This window comes from Xylocopa sonorina, chromosome 15, assembly GCF_050948175.1.
Source record: "Xylocopa sonorina isolate GNS202 chromosome 15, iyXylSono1_principal, whole genome shotgun sequence".
In the NCBI taxonomy this organism is placed as follows: domain Eukaryota; kingdom Metazoa; phylum Arthropoda; class Insecta; order Hymenoptera; family Apidae; genus Xylocopa; species Xylocopa sonorina.
Genome location: NC_135207.1, coordinates 6,149,859 through 6,160,695, shown reverse-complemented (window position 1 = coordinate 6,160,695; position 10,837 = coordinate 6,149,859). Strand labels below are relative to the sequence as shown.

General features: G+C 30.2%; 3 protein-coding genes across 6 annotated transcripts; 1 reads left to right on the top strand and 2 right to left on the bottom strand.

The window, feature by feature from the left end:
• Positions 1–631: 631 nt before the first annotated feature.
• On the bottom strand, positions 632–1,910 carry LOC143430628 (mitochondrial nicotinamide adenine dinucleotide transporter SLC25A51). Of its 4 annotated transcripts, XM_076907002.1 has the most exons (4): positions 1,812–1,910; positions 1,555–1,733; positions 1,243–1,350; positions 632–1,165 (listed from the first exon to the last, which is right to left on the bottom strand). In XM_076907002.1, exons 2-4 carry the CDS (start codon positions 1,641–1,643, stop codon positions 637–639), a joined length of 726 nt encoding a protein of 241 aa, XP_076763117.1. In that variant the 5' UTR covers positions 1,644–1,733; positions 1,812–1,910; the 3' UTR covers positions 632–636. The 4 variants fall into 4 exon arrangements, with proteins under 4 accessions (XP_076763117.1, XP_076763115.1, XP_076763116.1 ...); XM_076907000.1 differs by having other exon boundaries at positions 632–1,350; positions 1,812–1,909; XM_076907001.1 differs by lacking the exon at positions 1,812–1,910 and having other exon boundaries at positions 1,555–1,801.
• An 878-nt stretch (positions 1,911–2,788) lies between these two features.
• On the top strand, positions 2,789–6,063 carry Acadvl (Acyl-CoA dehydrogenase very long chain). Its single transcript, XM_076906963.1, has 8 exons — positions 2,789–2,890; positions 3,332–3,539; positions 3,623–3,841; positions 3,962–4,390; positions 4,474–4,737; positions 4,923–5,279; positions 5,357–5,569; positions 5,646–6,063. The coding sequence occupies exons 1-8, from the start codon at positions 2,820–2,822 to the stop codon at positions 5,781–5,783; spliced, it is 1,899 nt and encodes a 632-aa protein (XP_076763078.1). The 5' UTR covers positions 2,789–2,819; the 3' UTR covers positions 5,784–6,063.
• A 2,270-nt stretch (positions 6,064–8,333) lies between these two features.
• On the bottom strand, positions 8,334–10,245 carry LOC143430696 (leucine carboxyl methyltransferase 1). The gene is made up of 4 exons (XM_076907076.1): positions 9,896–10,245; positions 9,225–9,408; positions 8,807–9,158; positions 8,334–8,724 (listed from the first exon to the last, which is right to left on the bottom strand). The coding sequence occupies exons 1-4, from the start codon at positions 10,103–10,105 to the stop codon at positions 8,520–8,522; spliced, it is 951 nt and encodes a 316-aa protein (XP_076763191.1). The 5' UTR covers positions 10,106–10,245; the 3' UTR covers positions 8,334–8,519.
• Positions 10,246–10,837: the final 592 nt, after the last annotated feature.

Below are 10,837 nucleotides of genomic sequence, written 5' to 3'. Positions count from 1 at the left end.
AGATAACAATAGATACATGTAACTTGTGTAACAAAAGTAAATCGTTGCGAGAGAGCAATAAAAATGGTATTTAAATATTGTGTTACACGTTATTTGGCCATCCGCATTATTGAATCCAATGTTCCATATCGTTTATTACTTGCATATTATAATAGAGTACAGTCTAGTTTTTTCATTCCATTCTTAGGAACTTGAAATAAATTGTACGCTGCATGTTCGACGTAAAGTACGGAAATATTTTTTAATTTATCAAATATTTATTTCGCTCGGTATTGTATAATACGCCATTACTAAATAAAAAGGTATTTGAAAGATATACAATACATTAATATAAATTTATATTAAATATAATTGTCGATTATCATTCAATTGAGGATTTATTTGTAAATGCATAATTAAATAGATTTTATTTTTTCTTTGATAGCGAATAAAAGGATAAATTTACACAAATTTTTGTTTGCAATAACTCCACAAGTTATCTTTCTTCCTTCTGTGCAATCCTGATACTTTATTGCAGGAAAAAAATGTGCGATTTGTAGCTTCAATTAAAACAAAATACTCTCTATAAAATTACACATGATATAAGAAAAAAAATGTTGTTTAATAAATATAAATAACCATCTGCGACATAACTTGTTACGAAAACATAATTTCTTTTAGAAAATCGTAAGACGCATTTATAACTCCCCAGCTAATAAATGATCTCATACAGTTTAAATGCACACCCTTATAAAATGACATAATACTTCTATTTCTTGCAATGTATATTTCGCGTGTAACAGTAACGAATTTCTCGAAGTCACCGCCTATTTTCGATTGCATATGAATTTTGATTACATTCATAGGATAAAATATAGTACTTGTAAAACCACCTATTAAAGCACCATTGATAAAACTTGTTAATACGGATTCCTGTTCACCTGTCAATTTCTTGGATTGTTCCTTAAGTATAAAGAATGTTAAATTAGAACAGCTATTTCTATATATGATTGGTACTAATCCACGGTAACATTCAGACACACTGTAATTTTTTAATAAATATTTAAATGCATGAGAAGTATTTTTAAATTTATCATGATACCGCCAATCTTGTAGCAATGTTTGTACTCTTTCAAGGGGCACAAGTATAGCCTCAGCAGTGCCAGCAAAATGGGCTGCTAATACTCTAATTAATACATCATTATTTGTTAATGTGCACAAACGTTCCTTGCAACCTTCGTACATACTAAACATTACACTAACCGAAAGTGTTTTTTGGCATAGGGGTGGTAAAATTCCACGATACAGTAGACGTATCCCCTCTCTGGATATCTGCTGAAACGCTGTATAGACTGGTACATCTTCCAAAATCTGCGCAATAATACGTTACTTTAGAATAATTATATAATATTATAATAATTATATCAGAGCGGCATGATTTTTATGAATATTCTATTCAACTAGATGAAAAGGTTATCAGCCTAAAAAATTTTTTATAACAATCGTCAATGATACAGTATCAATATTCTATGCAACTGAAGAGACAGGTATTATTAAATGTTTACATTTACATACCTGTCTAAATATAATTTTATTAATAGGAAAAGTAATAGATACATTGATGACAGCAGCACTCCAACCACACATAAACTCTTTAAAATCATTATTATTGAGCGTTAACAATGATCTTAATGAGACGTCTTGCGAAGTAACGTTACTCATATTAATACTTTGTATAACGTTCCGTTGTTAGACTATAATTTAGAACAATCAATCATATTTGAGATAATTTTCAAACAGTTCCTCTCATATGATTTGAATTCAACGATTACCTGTAATTGACAAGTAGTCATAAAAATAGAAATTGGTTAAATATTTTATTTCTAGTCATATTATGTAATTTTTATACACATCACGATATATTATCGTAGAGTATAAATATATTTTGATACGATTTTATAAACATACTACTTACATTTTGCCCATGAATCATTCAGCCCATACTTTCAGTTTATATGTGTTACAATTTCGAGGCGAACATGTCTTTTGGTTAAGAAAATTTCCAGCCTTCATTATTTCTCGAGTACCACACCAGCACTGACTGTTCGCGTGCCCTTTCGTTTCGACAGAATTTTAATGTGACTTTCTTTTATGACGTCAAATGAAAAGACAGCAAACTGGACTTGTCTATACGAACCAATCAAAATTCACAAAACATTAACAATCTTTCACTAGAAACTTGTGGAAATCATTGTTTACTAACCGATCGTACCTTCTTTTATTATTTACATAATATCCTGGACATATTATATTCAGATTTTGCTAAAAAATACATTCTTTTTAATTATGCTGCCTTTATAACCTATACGCAAGTTGTTATTTTATTTGAATAAAAGTTTCATTCCTTTCTACTTGATATACATACCAAACAACGAAACGAGCTGTTTTATTTGTTGACAACAATAAATCGTGATCTGGCCTATTATTTGCAATTGATTTCGAAAGGTGTTCTTATGCTTAAAATTACAGTACGTAGGCCAACGATAAAATTGTGCAAATCATTAATCAAATGTACCGCGATGGATCAAGGATATTCTTCACCACTGGATGGAAGTCTGCACGGTTCTCAGTAGGTACGACATTTTCAAATTTTATGGTAATAAAGAAATATACCTTTCATCCTATACGGAAATGCTATGTTTTAGCTGTCTGCTTGTAGAGGGCGGCGCGATGTTTAACCGAAGTGAACGGTACCCCCGTATGTTTATAAATAGCGAGTATAAATAAGCTTCAATTTCGTTAAGCTAAGTAGCAAGTACAAATAAGCTTGAATTTCGAACATGTTACGAATTGCAAGTTACGTCGGTTTAAGATCCAAGAATTTCACCAGAATCATTGATCCAAATGTCAGGTAAGTTATTGTGTCTGTAAGTGAAAATAATTTCAATCGTACTTCTGCCCAACCTGTTGCTTAACTCACGCATAACTGTCATTCATGATGCACAAATAAAAGAACGATTGCCAGCTGCGTTCGATTTATCTAGATGAATATCGATATTTAAGATTTCTATATAGTCGCAAATTTTTAATTAATTTGCGATTAAAATTATTCATGTTAACCAAATTAATGTTACATTGCTATTTGCGAATTGATAAATTCAGTTTTTGGACTTTGAACGAATGACACATATATACAAATAAATTATATCTGTTCTTTTTTTTTTTTGCTGTAGTAAACATGTAGAGCTCGTAATAGAAAAAAATTATTGATTAGATAGATAAAATTAATGAATGTAAACATTTAATGTAAAACTTAATTTGTAAATAATAATAGGTTTTTTATTTTTTTCAGATGCTTAGCAATTCAAGCAGCTGCAAAAAATACGACAGAGGTGAAAACAAAAAAGAATGTTGCTCCAAAAGAGTCTCAGTCCTTCGTCATGAATATTTTCCGTGGCGAATTGCAATCCAGTCAAGTATTTCCATTTCCAGATGTCTTAACCAAAGATGAAGTTGACACCTTAAAATTACTAATTGATCCTGTGCAAAAATTTTTTGAAGTACTTAAACTTATAATGCAAAGTTCTTTTCAATTTCTGAATTTCTGAGAAATAAAGAATCACATTTAAATTTTTATTTAAAGGAAGTAAATGATCCACTGAAAAATGACGAAAATGCATCAATAGATGATAAAACTATGCAGGCGATGTGGGATCTTGGAATATTTGCTCTTCAAGTGCCCGAAGAATATGGTGGACTAGGATTGACTAATACTCAATATAGCAGATCTGTTGAAATTTGTGGATACCATGATTTAGGTATCGGTATCACCTTAGGTTCACATCAAAGTATAGGCTTTAAGGTATGCGTTTAGTTTCTATATATTTGTACCATGGAAGTAAAGAATTGTATTTCCAACAATTTTATCTTTAAATCTTATATAGAGGCAATATTTTATACAAGAATTGTAATTCGTGTATAGGGTATACTTTTATTCGGTACACCGGAACAAAAACAGAAATATCTTCCAAGAGTTTGTAACGGAGAGTATGCGGCATTTTGCCTCACAGAACCGAGTTCTGGTTCAGACGCTGGTTCGATTCGTTCACGTGCAGTAAAGTCAGCGGATGGCTCGCACTACGTTTTAAACGGGAGCAAAATTTGGATATCAAACGGTGGTTTGGCAAATATAATGACAGTGTTTGCACAAGTTCCTATTAAGGATCCAGAAACTGGTGAAACCAAGGACAAAGTTACTGCGTTTATCGTTGAAAGATCCTTTGGCGGTGTAACGAATGGACCACCAGAAAAAAAGATGGGTATTAAATGCAGTAATACCGCAGAGGTACATTTTGAAGACGTTAAGATACCAGTTGAGAATGTTATAAGTGAAGAAGGACAAGGTTTCAAGGTACTTAGTGTTTTAAACAAAACTTTTTTAAACTCTTTACAAAATTTTAAACATTATTTTCTGTATAATTTATATTGTGTCAGGTTGCTATGAGTATCTTGAATAATGGTCGGTTTGGTATGGCAGCTGCTCTTTCCGGTACTATGCGTTATTGTATTAAAAAAGCAGTTGAGCATGCAACGCAACGAGTACAATTTGGGCGTACAATAGATCAATACGGAAGTATTCAGGAAAAATTAGGCCGTATGGCAATGTTACACTATGTAACCGAAAGCATAGGGTATACAATTTCGGGTAATATGGATAGCGGAAGTCAGGATTATCATTTAGAAGCGGCTATCTCTAAAGTAAGATTTATTCTGAAATATGAAAATTAGCCCTGGACTAGCACATCGTTTTATTGGATAATCGAGTTATGCTAGATTTGAGAAGATCTACAAATATTTCTACTCATCTTTTGTACTAAACCATCCAATGTGCTAATCTAGGATTAACAAATTGTTCTAATTACTTAAAAATAATCGTTTTCTAGTGTATCGCATCAGAAGCTGCATGGTGGATTTGCGACGAAGCTATTCAAGTACTGGGTGGAATGGGATACATGAAAGACACTGGTCTCGAACGAGTTATGCGAGACTTGCGAATTTTTAGAATTTTCGAGGGAACTAATGATATTCTCCGCTTGTTTGTTGCTCTTACAGGGATTCAATATGCGGGAAGTCATTTAAAAGAATTACAGAAAGCATTTAAGAATCCTACCACTAATTTAGGATTGATCTTTGGAGAAGCTACTAAAAGAGCATCACGAGCTTTTGGATTGACATCAACACCTAATTTTACGCACTTAGTGCATCCTACCTTACAAGAACATGCTGTAGCATGTGCCAAGGTTTACATCGATTTCTAATATTCATATTAATACGTGTTAATAATTAAGTGTTATTAATTGATAAATATCATTTGTAGAACATAGAAACTTTTGGTCAATGTATAGAATCTGCTCTTGTCAAGTATGGAAAAAATATTGTGGAAAAGCAATTCATTCTTAACAGAATAGCTCAAGCGACTTTCGATATATACACTATGGCTGTTGTGTTAAGTAGAGCAACTGCATCTGCGAATAAAAAGATTTCAAGTGTGGACCATGAACTTCTTATGGCTCAAACTTGGTGCATGGAAGTAAGAATAATATAAGTACTATTTTCGTTTTTTGAGTGTCATAGCATTATTTAATTCATAAATATGAATGTTATAGGCAACCGAACGCATAAACTCCAACTTGAAATCAGTTTCTTCTGATAAACAATTAAATGTATTTAGTAATTTAAGTAAAATTTCAAAGAATATGTGTGACGTCGGTGGATGTGTTCAACTAAATCCAGTAGGTTTTTAGTAGTAAAAATCAGTCATTAAATAATTTCAAGATTAAATTAAACATCATACATAAATATTAAGTAATCCTTTCATGTATACTTTAAAATAACTTTGAATAATTAACGCTTTACATATACATATAAAATTGGAGAGCATGTATAAAATAGTTTAATAACAATTAAATAATACAATATAGAAATTGTTGAATTTGTAATTATATTGAATAAATTTTGATATTTTTTACACAATATAGATATCGTTAAATAAACTGTTATAAAAAATATACACACTTGAAGGTAGATGCTGTTTATTTTTAATTAAACCTCACAAAATAGCATACTGAATGCTTTTGGAATAATATAATCTACAATAAATTTATGTGGCTTTGCTGCACATAATAAATTAAATAAATGTAGAATTATATTTTTTATGTTTCCTTTAAACATGTATTTGAAAAATAAGGTTTATTAAACATTACTTCTATTTCCACTGTGATATTAAATACAAGAAATGAAGAATACCATATTATTTTAATTTATAATTAAACATTAACTTTTGATTACGTTTTCCTAATTGTAATATAAATGCACAATTTAACAATATCACAATATTACATAAAAGTAAGAATATACTTTCTGGTGATCAATGTTCTTTTTTTATTTGTCTATAATATGGAAGCACATAGAATATAGCCATTGTACGATTTAATTTTTACAGCATCCATATAAGACATTAATAACATTAATTATGAAGTGAAGTACATGCAAAAAAATAGAATCACATATTCCTTCATTATCAAAAGTATGGCTCAAGTTTGAGATTCAAGTTATTCATTTTCTACGATTTGTAAAAAGAAATGTTATTATTAATTATATGTAATTAATACTTTCGACTGTACAAAAGTTAATAAAATAATATTTAATGCTACTATTTTTTCCAAAATTTTAAATTTTGAAATGTTAATTAGTTAAATAATTTACTTCTAATTTTTTTCAGCTATACATTGGCAGTGTTTTTCTCTAATTCATGATAATATTAAAGAACATATTAATTTGATTCTCAAACTTGAAATCATCTAAAAAATATTTAACATACATAATAAATACCATCCAAAAAGTAAATAAGGCGGCATGAGACTATTATGACGAGGTGTGATTTTATTATTAAATGTTTATAACATGAAATTGGAAAGAATCTACCATTGCTGACAGATATAACTGTGATCCATAACTTTTCAGAAAAATAGAATATTAGATTATTTCTTAATGTTTGTGTTACTCCAGGTATGCAATCCTATCCCTCAAAAACATGCGAATTCTATAGTATGAACTCACAATTTGTTTGTTTAATATATTTGTGTATTTCCCCTATGTGCTATACCTTATGGTCTAATAAGCTTTTATAAGAATATTAGTAAATATATCATCACGAATAAAAAAAAAGCATAGTTCAAGTAAAAATGAAGACTGATACATTGAAATGTATGTATAAATGAAGAACGATTTTATAATTAATATGTAACTTAATTTTGCAGTATCATGTTCATCTGATAAAGTCTCCACTCCATCACATTATTTTTAGTTTTTTCTTTTTACATATCACAACCCTGATGTTCCTTTATAGAAAAATAACACTGTTCATACTTTATTAAGTAGATGACAATTTAATTGAGTCAACTTGTGTTCATTCGAATGGAACTGACTCAAGTATTGTCTCAATTAATGTATCGTTAATTCGTTTCCTGAGAAATCCTACATTTTTATGATCTCTGTTTATTTATAATGTTTTCTTTTTTTTTACGAAAATAATAACGATGGAAATGCTATTTTCTGTATATATATTTTTAACACACAAAAACGTTATATCTTAATAGTCTAGATCATAGTGTTTTATAAATGTGAATATTAACTGTATTTTAATTAACTGTTTCTGTACATGTAAATAATCTGTTAAATTACCTAAAGTAACTTGCAAAATGTTATATTCAAAAAATTAAGTTTCAAAACATATGTTTTTCTACTTTTTTCTTTTAAGAGTCACTTTCGTTGCATGTTTTTAGATTACATAAAATACCTTCATAAAAATACATAGTGAATCAATTAATAATTTGCAATATTAATAGAAATTACAATTTGGTAGGAAATTTATGAATGTACACATACAAGAGCTTCCAAGTACAAAGTAGTAAATGACATTGAAAAACAGAGTTTACTAATGCTTAAAATTACCTCTGATTTAAACACTAATTTACAGGAAGTACATGCAATGCTTAAAAATTAAACAAGTATTGTACGAATGAAAATTAGCTTTGCATTTTTACAAATGCTAATCTTATATTTAGTTGTTCAAAAAATATGTAACGACTTCAAATTTTCATTAATACTATTTTGATATTAGTTGTAACATTTATATAGCATACAAATATAATTGAGTTGAAAATGAGATAAATTTGCTTCAAATTTAATATGGTTAAATTAGATAATTGTTTTTATCAAGTAATTATATAGTCATATGAATTCACAATACTTTAAAAACACATGAAATAAATATTTACATAAGGGAGAAAGTATACTGTTACATAAACCAATTTATTAGTTTAATCTATACTTAAAGATTTCAGTTTAGAAACATATTCATTTCATTAATAATAAACAATGATTTCATATCATTAATTACCACATATGTACTTACAAGCTTATAGATTTTTTAATGACACAGTATTCCTACCTGGAGTAACTGACAAGAGTTAGGAAAGCTAACCCTGTGCTATAGATAGATTCTTAAATGTTTGTCCATTCCAAGCAACCGAGATGCAATAATGCTGCAACAACTGAACTAAGAGCTCTTGTTCATCCAACATTTCTATATGTTCGATTCGACTACGATCATCTTGAGGCAGTGAATCATAGACTTCTACCATTGTCCAAGCATTAGAGCCTTCCCAACTGTTTATTGTAAAGCTGAAGCACATAAAACTTAATTATATTTCTTGCAGAATATTTAACATTTTATAAAAAAAAAAAAGAAAAATCTGACGTATACCGTCTTTGTTGAGTTTCTAGAGATTCACAATCTTCAACACCTGCTAAGAGACATCCACGACTACGTAAATTAGACAGCATAACTTGACCAAATTTATCCTTCATGTTCACTTGTTCGTAATTAACAAAAATACTATTTGGAAATTTTCCAGCCAGCCATTTTAACAGCGCATATGCCGCGCTACTGTCTACATACACTAAGACACATTCTGCGAGGAACATGGTTGGAAGGTTAAAATTAACTTCTGCTTGCGTTAATTTATTGATAAGTTCAGATATGTGTCGCAGATCTATCCCCACCAAATGGTAATTAGCGGCGTGTAGATCTGTTGTTGAAAATCTTATTTCTCCATCTACAAAGTAGCCCATGTCAGACATTGAAAATATTAAAATATTGTTAAACTTAAAATATACACAACCTTCTGTATTTAACATATCTATTAATTGCTTGTGTTTTTTGATGTGATAACATTTTCTAGCTGTGACACTGGGAAAATCAAGTTCTATAAAATTTACTGGACACTTTCCTGCTTCTTTAAGTCTCCAATAAAGTGTATCAAATCCAGCACCCAAGTTTATAATCTGACCTTTCTCACCAGATAGCTATATTAATCAAATTAATTTATTAATATGTATATATTATAAATTAATTTTATATATCTTATACATAGATATAACATAAATGTATAATTCATTTTTATTTATCTCACACAATTAAAAAAATTATAGTGTCTATAATTTTAATTAATTATTACAGTCTAAGTAGCAAATCAGCAGAATTATTTTTATTTATTTTGAAATAAGTCTAAGAATTGTTAAACAATGATATAATTTTAATTGTTTGTTATTTCTGTATTAAAAAAAAGAAAAGGATCCGCGAGATTTACGTGAAATTAACCTATTTCATTGTGTCATCAAGGAGGGAGGCTTTGAAAATTAGGACAGGACCTCAGCCAGGTCAAGGTTTCCGGCATGTCTTTTGCCACTCAAATCAGCTGTATCCCGGATTGTTTCTATCATGTTCTAGGTTATAGCGATTTCGAAGTTTCTTCAGATGAAATTTCAATCGTGGTATAAAACCAACACGTACCTTGAGGAATTTATCAACGAACACTTCGATTCCTTTCACTCTGGCGTAGTAACCGCGATTGATTTCGGGCGCTTTTCGTCCGGTTTGTTTTATGAAAAAGTTGATAAATGGATCGGACCAATAACCAAGTTGAACCGCGTATCTCTTACACTCACTAGCATCGTCATTAGTGGCCTGTATGGCCTCATCATCAGCCATATCTTTAATCATTACACCGATCTCGGTTCGCTTCAGTTATGATAAATCATTATTCGACGTTTTTTTCCTTTAATTTCGTGAAACCGTTACTTATCGCTCACAGAAAACTGCACAAGCAACCATACTGCTTGTGACTGTGTAGGGACTGCCGTAGACTCGCGTCTATACTTGCGGCGCAAGCTCGCGCTGCTGTGCGGGTTATCTGGCAGTAGGGGTATCCTCCTAAGCATCACCTTTCCTTCGTATCTATACATTTTATACGTACTACGTATTATCTATGCATAAAATAATGCATCTTATTGTCTACTTGTTACCATCATTAATAAACTAATACAATACACCGAATAATAATCTTGGTAGAATTGCGCTTTAATGATCTTTTTTTTAGCCCTTCATTTTAGTATTGGGAAAGGTAATCAGTCGGAGGAGATCGGAAAAGTAAAGCAGTTTATTTAGAAAAAAAAGCCTGGATAATAATTTAGAACTTTGTTAACGATTCATACGATTTTTTAATATCGAGGGCATATATTCTGAATAACATGTTTCCTAAGATATTCTCGTAAAATCGTCGATCTACAATTGTTGCGATCGCTGCAGAAGATGCGTCCCTCTAGGATTATTCGAATGAGTATCCTATGCGTAGTTACATATGAATATATAGGTATGAGCGGGACGAGGCGAGCACTAATTAATTCGATTTATTAATTTGACTACGATAGAAGGTATTTTCTAATTTTCGATCGT

Bases quoted from the DNA above. Each gene is read 5' to 3' on its own strand.
- LOC143430628 (XM_076907000.1), bottom strand. From the start codon at position 1,701: ATGAGTAACGTTACTTCGCAAGACGTCTCATTAAGATCATTGTTAACG. The intron at 1,351-1,554 runs GTATGTAAATGT...ATTATTGCGCAG, and splicing joins ATAAAATTATATTTAGACAG to ATTTTGGAAGATGTACCAGT.
- Acadvl (XM_076906963.1), top strand. From the start codon at position 2,820: ATGTTACGAATTGCAAGTTACGTCGGTTTAAGATCCAAGAATTTCACC. The intron at 3,842-3,961 runs GTATGCGTTTAG...ATTCGTGTATAG, and splicing joins ATCAAAGTATAGGCTTTAAG to GGTATACTTTTATTCGGTAC. The intron at 4,738-4,922 runs GTAAGATTTATT...ATCGTTTTCTAG, and splicing joins TAGAAGCGGCTATCTCTAAA to TGTATCGCATCAGAAGCTGC.
- LOC143430696 (XM_076907076.1), bottom strand. From the start codon at position 10,105: ATGATTAAAGATATGGCTGATGATGAGGCCATACAGGCCACTAATGAC. The intron at 9,409-9,895 runs GTACGTGTTGGT...TGATTAATATAG, and splicing joins TCGTTGATAAATTCCTCAAG to CTATCTGGTGAGAAAGGTCA. The intron at 9,159-9,224 runs GTTGTGTATATT...GCTACTTTGTAG, and splicing joins AGATATGTTAAATACAGAAG to ATGGAGAAATAAGATTTTCA.